Below are 23,924 nucleotides of genomic sequence, written 5' to 3' on the forward strand. Positions count from 1 at the left end.
CAGGAGCAAAGTAGCTAAAGTGCAGATCATAACTGTAGATGGCGGAATATGTGCAGTCAAAGTATATGAACAAGAGTGTCAATGGTAGTAATATAAATCATAGCAGCCCTGTGATGACCTGGCGACTTGTCCAGTGTGTGCCTTTCGCCCGTAGTCAGCTGGGATAGGCTCCAGCTTGCCTGCGACCCTGTAGAAGGATAAATCGTAGCTGTGTGCAATGTGTAGTGTCTGGTCCATCATCTGTAGGTGTAGATGAGCAAATGAAGCAGCAGTAACTTACAGTGGGGCAAAAAAGTATTTAGTCAGCCACCAATTGTGCAAGTTCTCCCACTTAAAAAGATGAGAGAGGCCTGTAATTTTCATCATAGGTACACTTCAACTATGAGAGACAGAATGGGGGGAAAGAATCCAGGAAATCACATTGTAGGATTTTTAATGACTTAACTGGTAAATTCCTTGGTAAAATAAGTATTTGGTCACCTACAAACAAGCAAGATTTCTGGCTCTCACAGACCTGTAACTTCTTTAAGAGGCTCCTCTGTCCTCCACTTGTTACCTGTATTAAAGGCACCTATTTGAACTCGTTATCAGTATAAAAGACACCTGTCCACAACCTCAAATAGTCACACTCCAAACTCCACTATGGCCAAGACCAAAGAGCTGTCAAAGGACACCAGAAACAAAATTGTAGACCTGCACCAGGCTGGGAAGACTGAATCTGCAATAGGTAAGCAGCTTGGTGTGAAGAAATCAACTGTGGGAGCAATTATTAGAAAATAGAAGACATACAAGACCACTGATAATCTCCCTCGATCTGGGGCTCCACGCAAGATCTCACCCTGTGGGGTCAAAATGATCACAAGAACGGTGAGCAAAAATCCCAGAACCACACGGGGGGACCTGGTGAATGACCTGCAGAGAGCTGGGACCAAAGTAACAAAGGCTACCATCAGTAACACACTACGCCGCCAGGGACTCAAATCCTGCAGTGCCAGACGTGTCCCCCTGCTTAAGCCAGTACATGTCCAGGCCCGTCTGAAGTTTGCTAGAGAGCATTTGGATGATCCAGAAGAGGATTGGGAGAATGTCATATGGTCAGATGAAACCAAAATAGAACTTTTTGGTAAAAACTCAACTTGTCTTGTTTGGAGGAGATAGAATGCTGAGTTGCATCCAAAGAACACCATACCTACTGTGAAGCATGGGGGTGGAAACATCATGCTTTGGGGCTGTTTTTCTGCGAAGGGACCAGGACGACTGATCCGTGTAAAGGAAAGAATGAATGGGGCCATGTATCGTGAGATTTTGAGTGAAAATCTCCTTCCATCAGCAAAAACATACACACCCACACCCACTCACAAAATAAACCCTTCAGAGTTAAAGTCCAATCCTGATGTTCTCCTCAGCGCTTGTGCTCTATATTATATTGTGCAATATGCAAAGTTTCAACACACACACACACACACACACACACACACACACACACACACACAGAGATAACGTTTATACATTTTAAGAAAAGTGTTACAAAAATCTGAACATTTCCCCCCAATCTAATTCTGTTTCTTATTTCTTTAAGTGACAGCTCACAGGGTTTATTTCTTTCATGTTTATTTGATACATTTCAGTAAAATTAAAACTTTATATTTCTTGTTGTAATTTTACTCAGTCAAAAAGCATTAAATTTATAGAATTTTTTTCCGTCTATAAAATATTTACCAAATATTTTTTTTAAACTATAAATATATTTTTCTGTGTGTAAAACATTTATTATAATATAAAAGTTTTTTCAATAAATATGTCTGTAAGTGATTTATTCAAGCTGGGATGTCACACACAAACACACACACACACACACACATATATATATATATATATATATATATATATATATATATATATATATATATATATATATGTATACACATACATACATACATACATACATACATACATACATACAGGGTTAATCAAAATTATGTGAACACTAATAGATTATTTTTCTCTTGAATGTGTGGTGCGCCGTGACCGTGAAATATGTGTCCGGGCTTTAAATGGTACTGTTACTCAAACAGGTTGAGACTGTCCTATAAATCATCTTGCACTTATGATGTATGTTCTGTGAATAAATGGTTTCTACCATTTAAGTGTTAACATCATTTTGACTAACTGTTTGTTTGTTTATTTATTGTATCTTTTTTACGGGGTGGCACGGTGGTGTGGTGATTAGCGCTGTCGCCTCACAGCAAGAAGGTCCGGGTTCGAGCCCTGTGGCCGGCGAGGGCCTTTCTGTGTGGAGTTTGCATGTTCTCCCCGTGTCCGCGTGGGTTTCCTCCGGGTGCTCCGGTTTCCCCCACAGTCCAAAGACATGCAGGTTAGGTTAACTGGTGACTCTAAATTGACCGTAGGTGTGAATGTGAGTGTGAATGGTTGTCTGTGTCTATGTGTCAGCCCTGTGATGACCTGGCGACTTGTCCAGGGTGTACCCCGCCTTTCGCCCGTAGTCAGCTGGGATAGGCTCCAGCTCGCCTGCCACCCTGTAGAACAGGATAAAGCGGCTACAGATAATGAGATGAGATCTTTTTGATGTCTGTTTGATCAGACTGTGATACAGACCACCCCACTCTCCTCAACCAAATCATTTACAGGAACCTCATACGCTCTTTGCTCAGTATAATAACTCTTGCTGGACGTTCTATTAGGGAAGAATATACCAACCTGTTCCTGGGCCTGATGGAACTTCCTGTCCTGGCTACTCAACCCTGAGGCGTGTGAAGGGTTAATCAAGCAAAGTTACCGTAAATCAGCCAAATTGCAGGCAGCCTCTTGTGTCAATTGAACCTTTGATCATTTGGAACTCCCCACTACAGGTGTGTTATTGTGTCAGAGGTCAACATGTGAAAACTCCCATTTTTTTTTCAAATTTATTTGAAACTGTGTTGAAGATGAAGATTTCCACACTGATTTTAGCATGCTGCTCAATTTCAAGTTCACTCACATGCTGCTGCAGTCTTTTCTTAGTAGTAGCATTTGTGTGTGTGTGTGTGTGTGTGTGTGTGTGTGTTTCAGAGACTCAGAAAGTTCAGTTCAGTTCCCAGCACTACCACAGAAGCTCTATGACTGAGTCAGACTTTAACCCTGAACTGCTCAGATTTCAATTCGTGCTGTTTTCAGCTTTAGACACACAGGCTGCCAAATTAATAAAAGTAAACATCAGAGGTTTTTTTTTTAAGTCACTCATATGAGAGTATGGTTCTGTAACAAGTGTCTAAGTGGGTGGGATGATCCAGAAGAGGATTGGGAGAATGTCATATGGTCAGATGAAACCAAAATAGAACTTTTTGGTAAAAACTCAACTTGTCGTGTTTGGAGGAGATAGAATGCTGAGTTGCAGCCAAAGAACACCATACCTACTGTGAAGCATGGGGGTGGAAACATCATGCTTTGGGGGTGTTTTTCTGCAAAGGGACCAGGACGACTGCTCCGTGTAAAGGAAAGAATGAATGGGGCCATGTATCGTGAGATTTTGAGTGAAAATCTCCTTCCATCAGCAAGGGCATTGAAGATGAAACGTGGTTGGGTCTTTCAGCATGACAATGATCCCAAACACACCGCCCGGGCAACGAAGGAGTGGCTTCGTAAGAAGCATTTCAAGGTCCTGGAGTGGCCTAGCCAGTCTCCAGATCTCAACCCCATAGAAAATCTTTGGAGGGAGTTGAAAGTCCGTGTTGCCCAGTGACAGCCCCAAAACATCACTGCTCTAGAGGAGATCTGCATGGAGGAATGGGCCAAAATACCAGCAACAGTGTGTGAAAACCTTGTGAAGACTTACAGAAAACGTTGGACCTCTGTCATTGCCAACAAAGGGTATAACAAAGTATTGAGATGAATTTTTGTTATTGACCAAATACTTATTTTCCACCATAATTTGCAAATAAATTCTTTAAAAATCAGACAATGTGATTTTCTGGATTTTTTTTCCCCTCATAGTTGCGGTATACCTATGATGAAAATTACAGGCCTCTCTCATCTTTTTAAGTGGGAGAACTTGCACAATTGGTGACTGACTAAATACTTTTTTGCCCCACTGTATAGATTTAGGCACTGCTTAAAAGTGGAGATCCCATCTGTTTCTGGGTTGTAGAATTTTCTTATATCATAGCCAGCCTAAGGCGGCACGGTGGTGTAGTGGTTAGTGCTGTCGCCTCACAGCAAGAAGGTCCTGGGTTCGAGCCCCGGGGCCGGCGAGGGCCTTTCTGTGCGGAGTTTGCATGTTCTCCCCGTGTCCGCGTGGGTTTCCTCCGGGTGCTCCGGTTTCCCCCACAGTCCAAAGACATGCAGGTTAGGTTAACTGGTGACTCTAAATTGACCGTAGGTGTGAATGTGAGTGTGAATGGTTGTCTGTGTCTATGTGTCAGCCCTGTGATGACCTGGCGACTTGTCCAGGGTGTACCCCGCCTTTCGCCCGTAGTCAGCTGGGATAGGCTCCAGCTTGCCTGCGACCCTGTAGAAGGATAAAGCGGCTAGAGATAATGAGATGAGATGAGATGAGATGAGACATAGCCAGCCTCTTTTGTTTTATTTCTTTACCAGTTATAACACGAGCCACTAGGCAGTGTGCATGACTGGTAATTACTAACACTGGCCACTAGGTGGTGTTTAGGACTGGTAATTACTAACACTGGCCACTAGGTGGTGTGTCATCTCATTATCTCTAGCCACTTTATCCTTCTACAGGGTTGCAGGCAAGCTGGAGCCTATCCCAGCTGACTACGGGCGAAAGGCGGGATACACCCTGGACAAGTCACCAGGTCATCACAGGGCTGACACATAGACACAGACAACCATTCACACTCACACCTACGGTCAATTTAGAGTCACCAGTTAACCTAACCTGCATGTCTTTGGACTGTGGGGGAAACCGGAGCACCCGGAGGAAACCCACGCGGACATGGGGAGAACATGCAAACTCCGCACAGAAAGGCCCTCGTCGGCCACGGGGCTCGAACCCAGGACCTTCTTGCTGTGAGGCGACAGCGCTAACCACTACACCACTGTGCCGCCCCTAGTGTGTATGATTGGTAATTATTATAACACTGGTATGGTGGCAGGCACGCACAGGACCGAAACCATCAGCAAACAACTCGATGGGCTTCTTTATGTATCCACACTCTATGCCTATGGGGCTCCGCTCACGTGGGCCTTTGGCCTGCGCAGGAGCTCCGCTACAAAGAAGCATAAACAAACTTCACACTAAAGTAGATATATTACACTATACACCGATCAGCCATAACGTTAAACCCACTGACAGGTGAAGAAATGAATAACATTGATTATCTCATTACAATGGCACCAGTCAAGGGGTGGATATATTAAGTCATTTCTTGAACTTGATGTGTTGGAAGCAGGAAAAATGGGCAAGCGTAAGGATCTGAGTGAGTCTGATGAATTGCGATGGCGAGATAACTGGGTCTGAGCATCTCCAAAATTTTTTTTTCTGTTTCCGGTTAAGAGTACACTGTGCGCATTTTGGTTACTATTTCTCACCAGATCTTTTTCTTTTTTTCCTCTTTGTTTATCTTTTTGTGTTTGTATAGTTTGATATTTGTTCTTTGTTTGAATGTTTTGTCTGCTGGTTGTGGTGTAGCTCCAGACCCAGTTTTGGGCATTGGTTTCCTTCAGGCCTTGGTAAGCCATGAGTGATGCCTGTGCTCCTCGCTATGTACTTCAGTGAGCTCGTTCCTCTTTTCAACATCGGGGTTATCCAGCGATCCGTGCAGCAGTGCTTCTGTGCTTGGTGTGGTGTTCCGAGTGATGTTGCTTGGCGGCGTGGTGGTGTCTGTGTAGGTGGTTCGGGACGTGCAGGCACTCTGTACAGCAGTGCTTCTGTGCTCGCTTTGTGGATCTGTGGCACGGTATTCCAAGTGATGTTGCCCGGTGGTGTTGTGGTGGCTGTGCAGGTGATGTGAGACACACCTTCACACCTTTTGGTGGGATTGTGTGCCACTATCCCACGGGAATTACATCCTGACCCTATTTTGGTGGATTTTTTTTTTGTTTAATTGTAAAACGACCTTGGGTGTGAGAAAGGTGCTATATAATAATAATAATAATAATAATAATAATAATAAGCGGCTAGAAATGATGAGATAATAATAATAATAATAATAATAATAATAATAATAATAATTATTATTATTATTATTTTTGCCCTGTGATGACCTGGCGACTTGTCCATGGTGTACCCCGCCTTTCGCCCGTAGTCAGCTGGGATAGGCTCCAGCTTGCCTGCGACCCTGTAGAACAGGATAAAGCAGCTAGAGATAATGAGATGAGATCTTGTGGGGTGTTCCCCGTATGCAGTGGTTAGTACCTACCAAAAGTTGTCAAGGAAAGACAACCAGTGAACCAGTGACAGGGTCATGGGTGTCAAAGGCTCATTGATTTGCATGGGGCCTGAAGGCTAGCTCATATGGTCCAATCTCACAGAACAGCTACTATACTACAAACTACTCAAAATGTTAATACTGACACCTTTCTGTTTTATCCAGCATTAACTTTTTCAGCAGTTTAAATCAGCCTTAAGAGTGTGGGTGATCGTGGAGACATGAGTGAAAGAGGTGTAATGACTGGATTACAGTTTATTCAGGATCCTAATGGCCTGTAGGTAGAAACTGTTCTTCAGCTTGCTGGTTCTGGATTAAATAGTGCTGTTCCAGTCTAGAAAACAGTACATATGCTGGGTGGTTGTACTATAAAGCTAGGAGTTTGTTGCCAGTGATGAGCTCAGCTGCTCTCATGACTTTCTTGAGGGTCTTGCAGTCGAGCAGGGAGCAGCTGCCAAAACAAACAGGAGAAGCAGCTTTGGGACCAAAAGGTCACTGGTTTAATTCCCTGGACCAGCAGGAACGGCTGAAGTACCCTTGAGCAAGGCATCTATCCCCCTACTGCTCCCCAGGTATGTCAGATAAGAGTGTCTGCTAAATGCCTGTAATGTAATGCACCCATTCACCCAAGCCGAAGTTGGTCAGGTTGTGGGGGGGGGACTTCTTGCTCCTCTGTAGGAAATAGGGTTGCTGGTGTCTTTGTGTGAAGGGACCAGGCCACATTGTCAGTCAAGTGCACACCGAGGAACTTGACACTATTCACTTTTTCCACAACAGACTCACTGATATATAAGGGGGCATAAGCATCCCCTTGCAGCCTACTAGCCCTTGCCCCTTAGTTTTCCTGATATTGAGGCAGAAGTTACTGTTGTTGCTCTGACCTCATTCCTGTAGGCTCTCTCCTCTCCATCAATGATGAGGCTTAGGATAATAATAATAATAATAATAATAATAATAGGTTCAATTTATATCGCGTCTTTCTCAAAACCCAAGGTCACCTTACAATTATAGGCAAAAAAAGGTCCACCAAATAGAGGTCAGGATGCCATTCCAGTGGCATAGCAGCCACAGTCCCACCAAAAGGCGCACGAAAACAAGTCCCACACCTCCAACACAGCCACCTTGATGCCGCCAGCAACATCGCTTGGAACACCACGCCATGGATCCACAAAGCGAGCACAGAAGCACCACCAAGCAGAGTGATGGTATGTCCCAAACCGCCTGCACAGCCGCCGCAATGCCACTGAGCAACATCGCTCGGAACATCATGCCAAGCACTAAAGCACAGAGCGCTGGACAACCACGATGTTAAAATGAGAAATGAGCTCACTGCAGTCCATAGCTAGGAGCAGAGGCATCACCCACGGCGAACCAAGGCCTGGAGGGAACCGGCACCCAAAACTGGGTCCGGAGCTACACCACAATTGGCGGACAAAGCACTCAAACATCAAATTACACAAACACACACAAAAAAGAAAAAATAAAAAAAGGAGAGAAAATAAAATAAAAAAGCTCCGGTGAGAAGCGGCATCCAGAATGCGCATGACGTACTCTCAACCGGAAACGGAAAAAAAAGATGGATGGTCGTGTCATCAGCAAACCTGAAAATTATATTGGAGCTGAGCTACAGGGAAGCCATGGCCTAATGGTTAGAGAAGCAGCTTTGGGAACAAAAGGTCACCAATTCCCTGGACCAGCAGGAATGGCTGAAGTGCCCTTGAGCAAGGCACCTACCACCCAACTGCTCCCCAGGCTGCTCTGGGTAGGTTGTACGTCACTCTGGATAAGAGCATCTGCTAAATGCCTGTAATGTATTTAATACTTGGCAACACAGTCGTGAGTGAACAAAAAGTACAGGAGGGGGCCACTCAAAGCACTTCATGACTGTAGAGGTCAGAGCCACAGGGTGGTAGTCATTCAGACATAAACCATTCCATATGTGTTTTGAGATCAGATCCTTGATGGTTCGACTCTGTTGCCTCTCTTTGCAGTCTTGATGGCCCTCTGGAGATGGTTCCTGTTCCTGTATGCCATCAGGTCTCTGGAGTTTGAGCTCTAAGTTTGGCCCTGACATCAACATTAACCCAGGGTTTTTGGTCCAGGAAGGATTTGAGGCACATTTTGGAACAATGTTGTCAGTGGAGATTCTGATGTAATTGGTGGCAGAGTTTGTGTTCTCATTAATCTATGTGCTACATTCTAGAAAATCTGGGATTTAATCCAATTGGAATATAATCCAAGCATTAAGTTTGTCTATTTTTTTTAACCAGCACCTGGAAATCTGCATATAGAATAGTAGGAAGAGGCGGATGGAAGCACCTTTTCTGAGTTCTGTACAGAAGCCCAGCATGTCTGTGAAGGTTCTCAGTCATCCAGGTCATCGTAAAATGTAGGTGCTAAAGAAGGCGACTGGACTTGCTTGAAATCCTTGAAGACGTTGATGGCAGAGAGAGCCAACAACCCACAGATCACCCTAACAACCCTCTAGGCTGCTAACACCATTCACACCTCGCCTCCAGTGACCCTAACAACCTACAGGATGACTGAGAGGGTCAATGACCCATGTAATCTCAACAACTTTCCTTAGGGTCCACTAGAAGATAAATACCTGGAACTCCCCACTAGTCAGACAGAACTGAAGAAGCCCAGCATGTCTCCCTCTTTTGCCCCTTCTTCCTACTACACAAATGTGAGTGTTAACAAAGAGGCAGATGCTTGGCAAAGGGTGCCACTTGAACTTATGTTTGAATCGTTCTCAAAGTCCATTTTCAAGTGATGATCTGATGTCTGTTAGTATTTGGTGATCATATTTTATGACTGAGGGAAAGACTTTGATAAAAAGATTTAGAAATAAAATAAGAAAACACAAAATGCTGTTGAGTTTGCCCAGAGCTCGTACCAGTGCAGCTGTCTTGCGGGGCACCAGAACCAGAAGTAATTGTGTGTGTGTGTGTGTGTGTGTGTGTGTGTGTACACTGTTTACCTGGAGAGTAGTACTCGTATACACTGACAGCAGCAGGCTGAAGCAAAGCTACTTTGGTGATCTTGTGCACTCTGAAAACAATTCTGTCTGGCACAGTGCGTGATACCTGACAAGAGAGCAAATCAGCTTCAACAGAGCAGCTTTAACCACATTTTAATACTTCGAATATGGGGAAAAAACTTGAAATGTACCTTATCTAAATAAATGATGAGGGAGCCTCGTTCTGAAAGCAGATTTTCTTCCAGTCTCTCAAACTTCTGTATGTATTTGTCCTTTCCACTGGTTAGCTGAGATTATGAGTGTTAAAAAAAAAAGTGTCAGACATTGCCTTTTGTGAAACCATTTCTATTGCTTATTGTACAGAAATTGTCACAATGCCAGAACTATCTGCAAGCATCTGCCAGGATTCTGCTTACATCTGTAAGATCACTTTCATCCACCACAAATCCTGTCAGCAAGCTGATATCCAAAATAGTCATGGTGGCATCTCTTTCTGGATCCTTAAATCTGGATTGATGGATTAAAATGTAATGCTTTAATAACAAAAGATAATTAAGAATCAACATTCAAAATAAACTAATGAATGTGTAACTCTACATGCCCTTTATTTTGCAATATACTTACAGAACGTCAATGATGAGCTCGTAACTTTCTTCAGCATTGTCATATGACACTGAGAAATAAATATAGAAACAAAAATAGTTTGTTTTTGGCATCACAAATGGAAATAGAGTTGAATGCAGGAAGTAAAAAAATGAGGCATGGTGAATCTTACCCTGTCGTTCTCTTCTCAACTCGACAGTAAGATCATACTTTGTGCAGTCGCTCTCCTTTTCTATGGGTTTAGCATAATAATATGTCACTACCTATAAAAAAGAGGAATTATTAAATAAAATAGAAAGTGCATTCTCTGAAGATAATTTCAAGGATTGCATTGTGGTGATGCAGCAGACCGTTAACTCAACTATTGAATGACAGATGGATGAACGGCAAGACAAAGATAAGTGCGGATCAGACGTGATATCATGTATGTGATGGGATGAGAATATGAAGTTTGGTGGATGTGTGGTGAAGTGTTACTGAGAAAAACTCCATTCATTTGAATGGGGCAAAAAATTAATGGAAGTGTATAGAGAGAAAGGGATGTGTGAAAACAAAGGAAAAGATGAGTGCAGGTCTCAGATGAGGGGATGGATATGTGCGAGGACTTGGCCTGAGGCATCATGTGATGAGTGCAGGTGATAACTGATTTCATGTATGTGTTGGGGGAGTTGGCCTGAGGTATCACATGAAGTTTGGTGGGTCTCTGATGAAGCGTGTCTGAATAGGACGAATTGATTTGTGAGCCCCATTCATTTTCTACGGGAAAAAAAACAACAACAGAAAAATAACACGAATGAGAGAACGTGTGCAACTATCTAAAAGCTGTATATAAGCACACCATTCCCGATCATACCACACGGTTTGAAGTTGGTTTTGGGTCTCATCTCATCTCATTATCTCTAGCCGCTTTATCCTGTTCTACAGGGTCGCAGGCAAGCTGGAGCCTATCCCAGCTGACTACGGGCGAAAGGCGGGGTACACCCTGGACAAGTCGCCAGGTCATCACAGGGCTGACACATATGCCGCTTTTCCACTACCAACGCGGCTGAGCCGTGCCGTGCTGAGTCGAGCCGAGTCGAGCCGAGTGGAGCTGTTGGAGTTGCATTTCGACTACAACCGCGCTGAACCGTGCTGGCTGGAAGTGGGTGGACACATTGGGTGGAGTTAGCGAAAGTGGGTGGACGTCAGGTGATGTCGTTAGGCGGCGCAAACAGTGACATCAGTGACCTTTTTAGCGGTAGTCTCACAACCCGGAGAGTAAACAATAAACATGGAGGACATGGAGTCGTTAGTGTTGCTGGTCTTGGTGCTGTGGCTTGTTGTCACCGACAACACCAACAGATACTGGCAAGAGCGTATAGATGAGGCGAGGTGCATAAGGCTTCGTAATTCTCGTAATTCTCCTTCTTCCGGGTTTACGGTGTTTACAGATCCCAGCGTGCTCGCGGGGCGTGTGAGGACACTCCTCCTCACCAATCAGTGCACAGGGGAGTGTCTGCTCACGCCCCTAGCCTCACTCAGCTCGGTTTGGCTCGCTTCAGCCCCACTCCAAAATGGTGCGAGTTTTGGGGGCTAAGCAGGGCTGAAGCGAGCTGAGTCGTGCTGTTTTTGGATAGTCGAAACGCGAGCCGTGTCGGGCTGAAGTGAGCTGAAAAAGGGTAGTGGAAAAGGGCAAATAGACACAGACAACCATTCACACTCACATTCACACCTACGGTCAATTTAGAGTCACCAGTTAATCTAACCTGCATGTCTTTGGACTGTGGGGGAAACCGGAGCACCCGGAGGAAACCCACGCGGACACGGGGAGAACATGCAAACTCCACACAGAAAGGCCCTTGCCGACCACGGGGCTCGAACCCGGACCTTCTTGCTGTGAGGTGACAGCGCTAACCACTACACCACCGTGCCGCCCTAGTCCAAAAATGTGACAAAATAATAATAACAACAAGATCAATGGTGAGCTACGGCTCACTTACGTATCCCCCCCACTCTCGCTTATATCAGAAAGTAAGCAATCGAAGGAATAGGACACTTATTCTGAATGTTGACTTCAACAAATAATTAACCCTGAAACAAGTAAGTAAAGAGCAGTGTCTCTCCCCAGGGATTTCAAATAGCATCCTGGTAAACTGTCATTTTGAAATTGCATTTTGCTTCTTGAAATAGCATCAGAATCCACCCTATATGTTTCATAAATGCATTCAGTCGGTAAACAGGAAGTCAATGTGGAACAGATCTGAAAGTGGTATACATGGTATCGGGGGCGTCAGAAGTATTTTTAATGCGGGGGGGGGGGGGGGGGGGGGGGGGGGGGCACACACTTGCGGAGGGTCTGGGGGTTCTCCCCCAGAAAATTTTTAATTAATTAGATGCCATTTCCTGCATTCTGGTGTACTTTTAACAGGTTGTTAAACACCTAATTTTATCTACAAAAGTCACTTAATTCAATGAATATTTTAGAGAATCAACAATACGTCCTCATTCAACTAGTCCATATATTCATCAGCCTGTTTTTAAACCCACTGCTCTGCCTAAGATAATGAGATGAATGTGACACAATTTATCACCAACAATGACTTTATGGGTGCATTTTACTTTTTATTTTGTGTTTTCTTTTTTATTTAGTTTTAGATGTAACACAACATGCCACTGGGCAAAGCAATAGTGACACTCAACTGTATGTTTAAAAATAAGAATATTCATAATTTCACACAATGAACAGGCATGACATGGCATCATGCAAACTTCATAACACAAAATCACACTGTGTCAAGCAAAGGTGACAAAAAATAACTTTACACAATGAACAAGTGCAGTTTTGTCAACCTACATGCAATGGTGGTACTACAGTAACATTTACAGATCAGTATAACAAATAGATTTATAGATATAACTCCTTCTTACATTGGTGCCACCACAGTTTCTACCACTTCAACTTTTATCCCCCTTTCCTTCACAATCCACCTGGAATAACATCCATCTCTCTCCATCGCTATTTTTTTTTTGTTTCCGGTTGAGAGTACGTTGTGCGCATTCTGGCTGCCGCTTCTCACCGGAGCTTTTCTGTTTTATTTTATTTCTTTTTCTATTTTTTTCTGTGTGTTTGTGTAGTTTGATGTTTGTTTGAGTGTTTTCTCCACCGGTTGTGGTGTAGCTCCGGACCTAGTTTTGGGCGTCGGTTCCCTCCAGGCCTTGGTTCGCTGTGGGCGATGTCTGCGCTCCCAGCTATGGACTGCAGTGAGCTCGTTGCTCAATTTACATCATGGTTGTCCAGCGCTCTGTGCTTTAATGCTTGGCGTGATGTTCCGAGCGATGTTGCTCGGTGGTGTCGAGGCGGCTGTGCAGGCGGTTTGGGACACACCAGCGCTCTGCGTGGCAGAGCTTCTCTGCTCACTTTGTGGGTCCATGGAGTGGTGTTCGAGTGATGCTGCTGACGGCGTCGCGGCAGCGGTGCTGGAGATGTGGGACTTGTTTTCGTGCGCCTTTTGGTGGGACTGTGGCTGCTACACCACGGGAATTGCATCCTGACCCCTACTTGGTGGACTTTTTACTTTTTTTTTTTCTTTCTTTGTCTATTTTTGTAAAGCGTCCTTGGGTTTCTTGAAAGGCGCTATATAAATTTAACTTATTATTATTATTATTATTATTAGTATTATTATTATTATCGCTTTCCTTTCTACTGTTCCTTCCCCATACACTGATTTCCCATGTTACTTTCCAGAAAACTGGCAAAGACCAGACAAAACAAGTTCTTCAAATCACAACAGGGAGTCAATAAATATTATCAGAGCAGACTTGACCTCATTCTTGGCATTACAGTAAGGTCGGCCTACTGGGTTTGAATTAAATGATAGCTAACATTAAGCTAGCTGATACATCTCCTAACATTGACTAGCCAGCTAACTGCACTAACATTTCCATTGGGACAAAAAAACCCTGTCCTGTGCGGAAATTCTGACTGACTTTCCGCTTCTTTGTAAAGAATGTCCTTTTGTCCATTGTGTCTGGGGAGGAGCAAATTCTGCAAACAATTCATCATCAACCAAGAATACCCCATTAGGTTAAGCTTATTTCATTGTTTAGTTGAACATCAATTTAACGTGGCCTGGGGTTAATTTTGAGGGCATATAACAAAAGAATAAGGTTTTAGCAAAAGCTAGACATTGTGAGGTGGCAATGGGCTGACGCCACCTTCTCCACTCTTGAGCAGCTGCACCAAAATGTCTCTGCTCGCACTAAGATTTACTCGCGTGCAGTGAGTTGTTGTAGGTAATGCCCGGAAAACCTGGAGTGGATTTTCAGTGGGATGTGTATTCTCTTATCAATCAAGTGGAATGGATTCTTTCACAAAACAATAGAAACGGCGCTGGGTGAACTAATATTTTATGTTAAATGTGGGGGGGGTCCAAACGAAGAATTATGAAATGTGAGGGGGACACGCCCCCTTCACATTCAATGGTGGCGACACCCATGCATGGTATAGAACCCCAAGCTGAAGCTCGGTGCCAAGTATCAAGCAGTTGTGATTTGTTGTTGTTGAGAAAAGTGTTATGAAAATTTTGTAAATCCACGCTATATGTTTCGTAAATACATTGTCAGTAAACAGGAAGTCGATGTGCGACAGACCTGAAAATGGTATACACAGTGTAAAATCCCAAGCTGAAATTTGGTACCAAGTACCAAGTGGCTATGATTTGTGGTTGCTGAGAAAGGGTGTTTCAGATGGACAGAGATACGGATGAATGGACAGAGGTATACCCCCTCCTTCGGAGTGGCGATATTATAATAATAATAATAATAAGCACAAAACTAAAGAAGATCAATCAGTAGTGTTGTGCATTTTACAATCACTACCTACACATACAAAACAAAGGACCTTCTACTGTAGTATCCATGAATACTCACTTTAAGAACTCCAGCACCGGGTCCCTTAGCAGTAACATTAAACTCTTGCCTGAGTTGAACCTGTAAAAGTTCAAGCACAGAAATCTTTGATTCAGTCTTCATCTTTCCACGATAAAGGACAGAAATCTTAAAGCTGCTGAATGTAAGATGTTGGAATTTTGCCCTCTCTGGGAGAAAAAAGCTATCATGAGCGGCAGGTGGAAGAACATTCTGTAACGTAAGCTAGGAGACTAATACACATTCAAGGAGGATTCAGCACATTGTGTACACTAAATAAGATGCCTCAGTGGTATCGACATTATTGGTACTGACAATCCTTAATACGGAAGCATGTGGTTTGAGATATGAATTTCACTGAGAGGTGTATATTTTCAAGGTTTCTGCAATATTACCGAGGTTTCTATGACTGATCTGATCAACATGAATATCACAGTCATATCACAGAGTATCCTTAGCAAGAGCTAATCTTTTAATTAGCATGCTAACATTAGACAGTGAATGCTAGCTAACATTAGCATCAGCAAAGAATAATAATAATTCAAACAAAAGCTAAGCTAAAAAAATTCTAGCTTTAAATCCGTGTTTTCAAAGATACACTTCTCTTTGATCTGCTCAATAAAACAATAGCATAATAAACAGAAAGTCTGAAATGAACCTTGTCTGAGCGTGTGAGATGTGCATTGTTCCTGTTGAAAGTCCATCTGATTGGGCGACTTCGTCCACTCACGCTCAATTCCACATCCAAGTCTGTATTTTGACGATCCCTTACTTGTTTATAGTACTCAGCCACTGCTTGGAACACAATGATGGTTGCCTAGTTGACACATAAAAGCAGAGCTGTACAATCTCAGACTGAGAGAACTTTTTGTCATCTCTTTTGACCAAAGTGATTCAATCAACTGAACCAAATTTATTTAGATTTAGAAAGAAAACAAAATGGATGTTGGTATATTAAATGTATTTAAAAATATATATTTTTACACTTTGCAATATTCTGAAGATGTCAATTGTTAATTGCACTTTCTACAGCCATGTGACAGATCCTGACAGGAAATATAGAGTGCTGCTTTAAAGCTAGAAGGCCTTCTGATTTCATAAAATCAGAGAAATTCAGTTCCCTCTGAAATGTGCTCATTGTGATGTATGTTTCTTTCTGTAATATCTCACAACATATCAGGCCATTCTGTTGCTGGGAAGTTATTTAATTTGAGGGGATTAAAGCAAATAATGTGCATGAAATCGCTCGCTTGGCGCAGTCAAGCAGACAGAGGAAGTCCGTGTGCGCATGCGCAGGTTTACCTTCTTCTTCTTTTGGGTTTTACGGCAGCTGGCATCCACAGTGTTGCATTACTGCCATCTACAGGTTTCCCTTTGAGCATGCACTGACAGTTCCATCATTCTGTCACTAAATGAACAGCTGATCACACCGAGGTGCTCGCTGACCACTAATATTTATTAGTTTGGTCCTGCGTTTCCTTTCCTTTGTATATAACATAACGTCTTTTCTTCTCGCTTTCTTTCCGTTACTGTAGTCAGTCTTTCACATTCATTCGCACACTCATGTCCTCCATTTTTCTCTCCTGTTTCAAATTTGTATCCCACAATGCCTTGCGTGAACAGAGAAAGCCCACCACGTGATGCATGACATAGTATCTTGAATTGGGTCATGGTGAAGCAGGAAAAAATAGCAGAGAAGTTAGGGCCACATGACCCTAAATTCATTAATTGTTCTATTAAAAAAAACTAATAAAATTGGAAGTCTGTGATTCGAATTCAGTAGCTTTTGGTCCACTAAACAAAAATAATTGGGTGTCAGGGAAAATTCTTTTTATGACCTACACTTGAAAAATCTGAAAGGCAGTCTAGCATTAAAGCAGCTTCAGTCATACCTGTCAACCCTCCCGTTTTTCCCGGGAAACTCCCTTATTTTGACTTATTTCCCGCTGTCTTCCCGTTTTTTTTATTTTCCCGAAAATATCCCGTATTTTCACATTATATAAAAGTCCCGTATTTTCACAATATAAAAAAGTCGGTAGGTCCAGAATTCATGACGCGCCTCTGACAGGAGTTTACAGCAGGAAGTCGGGCCATGAATTCACGTCCCCGCCCTCTCCAGTACAGCAGGTGGCAGTCTAGTAATTACACATTGATTTTAATTGCATGTCTGTGAAGAAGACTGTCAGAACCATAGCGCTAGTCTGACCAAGGTCACTGCTCGGAACTTCTCACAAAACTAAAAGATGGTCGTAATTCTTTCCTCAGGGAGCAAGTTTCAGTAGATGGCGAGACTAGAGACATGAATAAAGAAAGGAGCGAGGCAAAACCAAAAAAGGTGTATTGCCGCTACTTGCCCAAATGGCAGGATGAATTTAATTTTGTGAAGAAAAGTCAGTTCGATTACCACGCATTTTGTGTGTTATGCCGTTGTGACTTTAGTGTGCGCCATGGCGGGAGGACCGACATTACACAGCATCAAAAATCGGCAAAACACCAGAGGGCTAAAGAAAGCATTAAAAACACCTCAGGCATCAGTAATTACAAAACTACATCCGGAGGCAAGGCTGAACAAGTGATTAGGTCTGAGGTGAAGATGGCGATGCTAATAGCTAAGAAAAACATTAGCCTCTCTTTCTTTGATGATTTCAACAAGTGCGTGGCTGGAATGTTCCCAGACTCTTCCATCGCAAAGAAATTTTCCATGGGGAGAACGAAAGCCTCCCAAATAATCAAAGGTAAGCTACACATGTTTACATTAAGTATGTCCTGGCTAAGACCTCATAAATAGCCTAGTGTAAACTAATTGGTGTATTAACTGTTAAATGAGATTTACTGTATTTGTTCTCAAATAAATGAAATGACTCAACTCATCCCTTTGTCTGACCTTTCTTATTTTAACATAAGATACGTATTTTAGCCTTTAATTTGGGAAATAACTGGTACCACTGAACACGGGCGCAGATAGAGAGGGGGACGGGGGGGATTCGTCTCACCCAGATTTAAATTCACCTCGTTCGGTCCCCCCACTTATAGGGAAGAAAAAACGTCTATGCTGTCTTTCTTTGCATAAGGCAAACCTCACGGAAAAATCAAAAGACTAATTACCATTCGGTTTATTGAGGTGCACAGCAGTATATACAGTTGCAACTGCGCAGACTGCACAGGTTGCGAGCTCGAGCTTGGTTGCTATGGTTACCCACAAGTTTGACAGGCATATCGGGGACAGCTCCTGCTAGTTCAGGACCCCAACACGGCATGATGAAGGGTGCCAAAAGGCAGAAAATGATTGCATCGTTTAAAAAAAAAAAAAAGACTGTAAGTAAACTGTGCCTTACTTTATCATATCACCTTGCAATTTTTTGATAGTCTGTTCAAAGTAACGTTGTAGTGAAAGTAAAATCGTACAGAGTAGAGAAGCCTTTCTGGTAGCCTCCTTCTTTCGGTAGTAGCCTGTAGATACAGTGCTCAGAAGGCAGTTTTAATGTTTAATCTGGCGTTCCCTGCCATAATTTCAGCGAGCATATTGTTTCATAAGGAAACTTTGCAAAGAGTTGTTGACTGACTGCCGCTCACGCAACACACAGGCACAGTTAGAAAGTCAGGATGCACTGGTTTACACTTTACACACACACGCGTAGCCCAGCCTCTCGCTATGTTTAACAGTTGGAACTTAGCGGTTTTAAAACTAGTTTTGCAATTTCTGTGCGTGATGATAACGTGTAAACTTTGGATTTCCATAGGCTATGTTAAAATGTTATCATTGTCCTGGCCTGCAGGTAGTTCCTGGTGATGGCAGTGAGGGAGGTGAAATAACATGTATACACACTACTGTTCAAAAGTTTGGGGTCACCCAGACAATTTTGTTTTCCATGAAAAGTCACACTTTTATTTCCCACCATAAGTTGTAAAATGAATAGAAAATATAGTCAAGACATTTTTCTGGCCATTTTGAGCATTTAATCGACCCCACAAATGTGATGCTCCAGAAACTCAATCTGCTCAAAGGAAGGTCAGTTTTATAGCTTCTCTAAAGAGCTAAACTGTTTTCAGCTGTGCTAACATGATTGTACAAGGGTTTTCTAATCATCCATTAGCCTTCTGAGGCAATGAGCAAACACATTGTACCATTAGAACACTGGAGTGATAGTTGCTGGAAATAAATGGGCCTCTGTACACCTATGGAGATATTACACCAAAAACCAGACATTTGCAGCTAGAATAGTCATTTACCACATTAGCAATGTATAGAGTGGATTTCTGATTAGTTTAAAGTGATCTTCATTGAAAAGAACAGTGCTTTTCTTTCAAAAATAAGGACATTTCAAAGTGACCCCAAACTTTTGAACGGTAGTGTGTGTGTATATATATATATATATATATATATATATATATATATATATATATATATACACACACACACACACACAAAATGGAATCATTTGCTGACAGCTCAGTCCCCCCCAGTTCAAAAATCCTATCTGCGCCCCTGCCACTGAAAGCAAATAAAAATAAATGTATAGTTTATTCACAAATACACTCTATAAACCATAAGCATATTGAGTTTGGGTCTTGGCTATCACCAACATGCACCAGAGTACAGGAAATCACAAATACTAGATAGAAAATTGCCCCCCATTCAACTACACACCCACTTTTGGTGAAGGGTATGACTTTCCGAAATTTTCCCTTATTTTGAGTTAAAAATCTGGGAAATATCCCTTTTTTTCAAACCTCAAAGTTGACAGGTATGGCTTCAGCATATTCAATAAATTTACGAAAAGTATGAAAGAAAAATCTATTCGACCTACCTGAGTGGTGCCATAACCCCCATATGGACTACTCTGCCTATTGAGCCAATTAACAGCTTTCCCTGCTGCATTAAAATCCTTTACTTTTACCAGAGCCAGCAATGCATATGCTGTTGCCTCCAGGGAGAAGTAATTTCCTCCAGCAACTTGCCAGAAAGCACCATCTGCACACAAGATATAGAATGAAATTTAAACATGATTCCTAAAGGAATTTTAATTCCTAATTTAATTAATATGGAATTAAAAGTTCCTGACCTCCAGAGGAAAACTGCAGCAGTCGGTCTTTGTTAAGCTTGTCAGCATTGGCCAAGGCATAGGAAGTTATGGCAACCGCATATGGATTGGTCAAAGATGGGAGTCTACGTTCCAAATATTCAGTGGCATTCTTAGAAGCCTCTGGAAGACTCTAAATAACAGAAAGGATGAGCAGAATTATGCAAAAACTGGTCTGCACATTTGATCATTTTGGCCTATTGCATATGCAGATATATCGTGTGACATTTAAATTGACATACTAAGTTGGCACAGAGATGGCGTCCTTCTTGCAGAGCAATCAAGACAAATGCTGTCAGAGAGGCATCAGCATCTTTTCCTTGTACATCACCCTGAAACCGCACAGAAAACTCTTTACATGGACACCAGATTTCACAGAAATACTAGATCTGAGGTTTCTTGTTGATGTCAATGATTTCAACAGAAAAGAAATCTAAGCTCAACTTACAGCCATCTCTGCATGAACCACTGGGGCCCTTTCATTAAATTGGCCATCTGGCAGCTGTGAATTCAGAATCAACCACTTGATGGAGTCACAGAGAACATTTTCCTGGATGGTAATGAGGTCACTGGCTATGGCAAACACTTTGGCTACGTATGCTGTCAGCCTTTACAACACAGAAGACAAGCCATCAAAATTAGTGACCAATGATTGAATGTTTTGTAAGAATTGATCAATTACTTAAAACTTTTACCATGTGCTGCTTGGTCTGTCTATCCATGCAGCATAGGAACCATCAGGTTTACGGAATGTAAGTTGACGGTCACGTCCTAAGAGAGGGAGAGAATTTTCTTCGTCTTTCCATTTCACATAGGGGATTCTTTTGCATCTACAAGCACCAAGCCATACTGTAACTAATTAATTTCTTATTTAAAAAAAACAAAAATAACGTTCTCCCATTTTATTATCAGGTGCACAAAACACTCTTAAATTAATGGGGTCTCTACTTTAGAAGAGCTAAGCTGTGGGTCTAGAAAATACTGACTTTCTGGGTAGAGAGACTCTGAACACCAGAAAGATTATTTTCTTCTTCTTTAGTGTTCTGCTTGATGGCAGGTCCAGCTCTGACATCTATCAGAGTTTCTAGGGAACATTACAGTGGTCATTTCCTTCTACTGGATTATTTATAGGTTTTCTCCTCTCAGCTATTCACACCTATGGGCAATTTACAGTAGCCAGTTAACCTAACCTCATGTCAAGTCAAGTCAAGTCAAGTTTATTTGTATAGCGCTTTTAACAATAAACATTGTCGCAAAGCAGCTTTACAGAATTTGAATGACTTAAAATATGAGCTAATTTTTATCCCTAATCTATCCCCAATGAGCAAGCCTGTGGCGACGGTGGCAAGGAGAAATTCCCTCAGACGACATGAGGAAGAAACCTTGAGAGGAACCAGACTCAAAAGGGAACCCATCCTCATTTGGGCAACAACAGACAACATGACTATAACATTAACAGTCCTAACATAAAGTCAGCTTCATTGATGCTATAAACCCCCCACCGATGGAAACCTGAGTGCAAAACTGTTCACGACAACCACAGTCCCAAAGTCAGCAAGTCAACTCCTCAAGTCAGCAAGTCAACTGCAGTCCTCAAGTCAGCAAGTCAACTGCAGTCCTCAAGTCACAAAAGCACCACTGCAAGAGTCCAGAGCGTCCTCCAAGCACGACCCCCAACTGTCCACATGGGGCCACCCTCCACAGGAGCAATGCGATGAGACTCCAACCAGACAAAGGGCACCAGGATGGATCAGGCAAGTCTGAGGAGCAGAAGAGATCAGCATCTCGATCCTGGGACTGACATGTAACTCAGAGGGACAGATTTTTTTTAGGGGGAGAGAGAGAGAGAGAGAAAAAAAACACAGGTTGTTAGTTATGCCCAATGGACATCCAAAATGGCGCCGCAGACGGCTGCCACGGGACTTTGCTCTCTCGTACTTTCTATGTTTTTGTGTAATTGTTGTGTTAATTCTTCTCTGTGCTACACGGAATGCTGCGCTGAGGTTTTTTTTTTAATGCCTACACATTCCGGTCCTGATAGGAGCGAAATGTGTGGGTGCTTTTTCCTCTCATCTCTCATTTCTCAGCCTCTCCCTTCCTGACAAGCCTCTCTCCTGCTTTGCTTCTGTGGACTCATCTTGTCTGAGAGACCCTTCCTGCACTGTTCTCCGAATCGAAATTATGGATTTGATCAACTGGTCACTTCACGCAATTGACACAATCTTCTCGACGAGAAGTCTGGGTTCAGGGGAACCTGCCTGTCCTGCCGGAAAGTTTGCAGCCGGATACACCATGGATGCCTGGGAGAAGTGGCGGGTGGTGTGCTTGGCGATTCTTTCCGTGGAGGACATTGAGGATATTTGCCTATTCGGAACCATGATCACAGGATTTTTGCTGATTGGACTTGGCATTGCCCTGGTGTATCGAGGAAATCAGATAACGGTGGCAGGTGTTCAAAGCCCCACAAAGCTGCCCGATATGTTTGAGGCGGTGGGCAGAGCTGTCGGCACTCAGACTGTGGCTGTTCAGAACTTGAGTCGCAACATTGATAACATCATGGAGAAGTTGATGGCTTTGCAGAGAGAAATGGATCATTCTGGTGGCCAGAATGGACAAGCGGGTTAGGTGAAAAAGGACACGTCTACCCATCTTAAGTCTAAACAAATTCCAATCTTATCTTGGCTCTCCCAGCCAGCACTGCCTTCAAGGCCGTCACTGTAGAAACGCGATTCTCCCCCTGGAGTTCACTGCAGTGAGACTCTCTCTGTGTGTGTCCTTTTTTTCTATGCTTTCTTTCTGTCTGTACCATGAAAGCTAAGTCGGACCGGAGTCAAATTCCTCATGTGTGTAACATACCTGGCAATAAAGTGCTTCTGATTCTGATTCCAATGTCACCTGAATAAGTAGGAACAGTATACATATTGCACTCAGTGCATTTACATGCACATCCAAATCGAGCTACTGTCGGTAATCGAGCTAAGGGTCCCAGCAGGGGTGCCAGAGAAATCCAATCCTAGATGCACACAAGGAAATCGAGCTATTGTGTGAGGTACATTGTGCACCCGAGCCACAGGTGGCGCTACACGCCCCATCGTGTTGGTACACTTCCGGTTGTCATCATGAAGAAGAGCTATTCAAGAGTATAAACAAAGTTATCAGTTCCATGTTCACAAGAAGAATGACGACGAGGACAGCAACATCGAGAGAGAGAAGATGGACAACAACGAATGTAGTACTGTTGTCATGCCGACCGAGGCTGTTGCGTTTCCCGCTTGTGGTCTCGTCACTCGTCACTTCCGGAAGGGGCAGTACTGAAGTAAGTAGCTCGACTACGTAGCTCGATAGGGTTTACATGCACTAAGTAGCTCGGCTACAATCGCATAATCTAGGTCGCGTAGCTCGATTACGAGAAATCCAGTTCGGTTCGATTTCAGCCGAGCTAAGGTGTTTCCATGGCATTTAGAACTTCGATTTCAGTCGAGCTACGGCAGAAATTCGATTTTCTCTATGTGCATGTAAATGCACTGACTGAGTACAAGCAGGGACTCTGGCAACTAACTATGACAGCATAACTCAAGGGGGAGAGCCAGAAGGTAACACAGGCATGAGGGAGCCCCAGGACATAAAGCAGCCAGCCACTACACCGTCAACAAACTCGAGTGAGCAAGCAAGTGGGGGACTGACAGCATCCATTCATCCCAGTTTACCAAAACACTCTATGTCTGAGGACCCTCCAGATCTACTCCTTTACCTCATAAACACCATTAACAAAAGGCTTGACTAAACAGATATGTTTTCAGCCGAGACTTAAACACTGAGACTGTGTCTGATTCCTGAACACTACTTGGAAGGCTGTTCCATAACTGTGGGGCTTTGTAAGAAAAGGCTCTGCCCCCTTATGTAGCCTTCACTATACGAGGTACCAGAAGATAGCCTGCACCTTTTGATCTAAGTAGGCGTGGCGGG

The 23,924-nt window shown here is 43.1% G+C and overlaps 1 protein-coding gene across 1 annotated transcript in view; it reads right to left on the bottom strand.

Moving 5' to 3' along the window:
- LOC132866438 (complement C3-like) overlaps positions 1-23,924 on the bottom strand; it is a 107,748-nt gene that overhangs the window by 24,532 nt on the left and 59,292 nt on the right. The window contains exons 25-36 of the mRNA XM_060899198.1: positions 20,654-20,729; positions 20,407-20,566; positions 20,201-20,290; positions 19,933-20,091; positions 19,686-19,847; positions 15,536-15,694; positions 14,877-14,940; positions 10,145-10,231; positions 9,994-10,042; positions 9,786-9,876; positions 9,561-9,656; positions 9,370-9,475 (exon numbers count right to left, since the gene is read on the bottom strand). Of these exons, the coding sequence (XP_060755181.1) occupies positions 9,370-9,475; positions 9,561-9,656; positions 9,786-9,876; positions 9,994-10,042; positions 10,145-10,231; positions 14,877-14,940; positions 15,536-15,694; positions 19,686-19,847; positions 19,933-20,091; positions 20,201-20,290; positions 20,407-20,566; positions 20,654-20,729 (1,299 nt within the window). The remainder of the gene's footprint in view (positions 1-9,369; positions 9,476-9,560; positions 9,657-9,785; positions 9,877-9,993; positions 10,043-10,144; positions 10,232-14,876; positions 14,941-15,535; positions 15,695-19,685; positions 19,848-19,932; positions 20,092-20,200; positions 20,291-20,406; positions 20,567-20,653; positions 20,730-23,924) is intronic.

Source organism: Neoarius graeffei, chromosome 18 (assembly GCF_027579695.1).
Source record: "Neoarius graeffei isolate fNeoGra1 chromosome 18, fNeoGra1.pri, whole genome shotgun sequence".
NCBI lineage: Eukaryota > Metazoa > Chordata > Actinopteri > Siluriformes > Ariidae > Neoarius > Neoarius graeffei.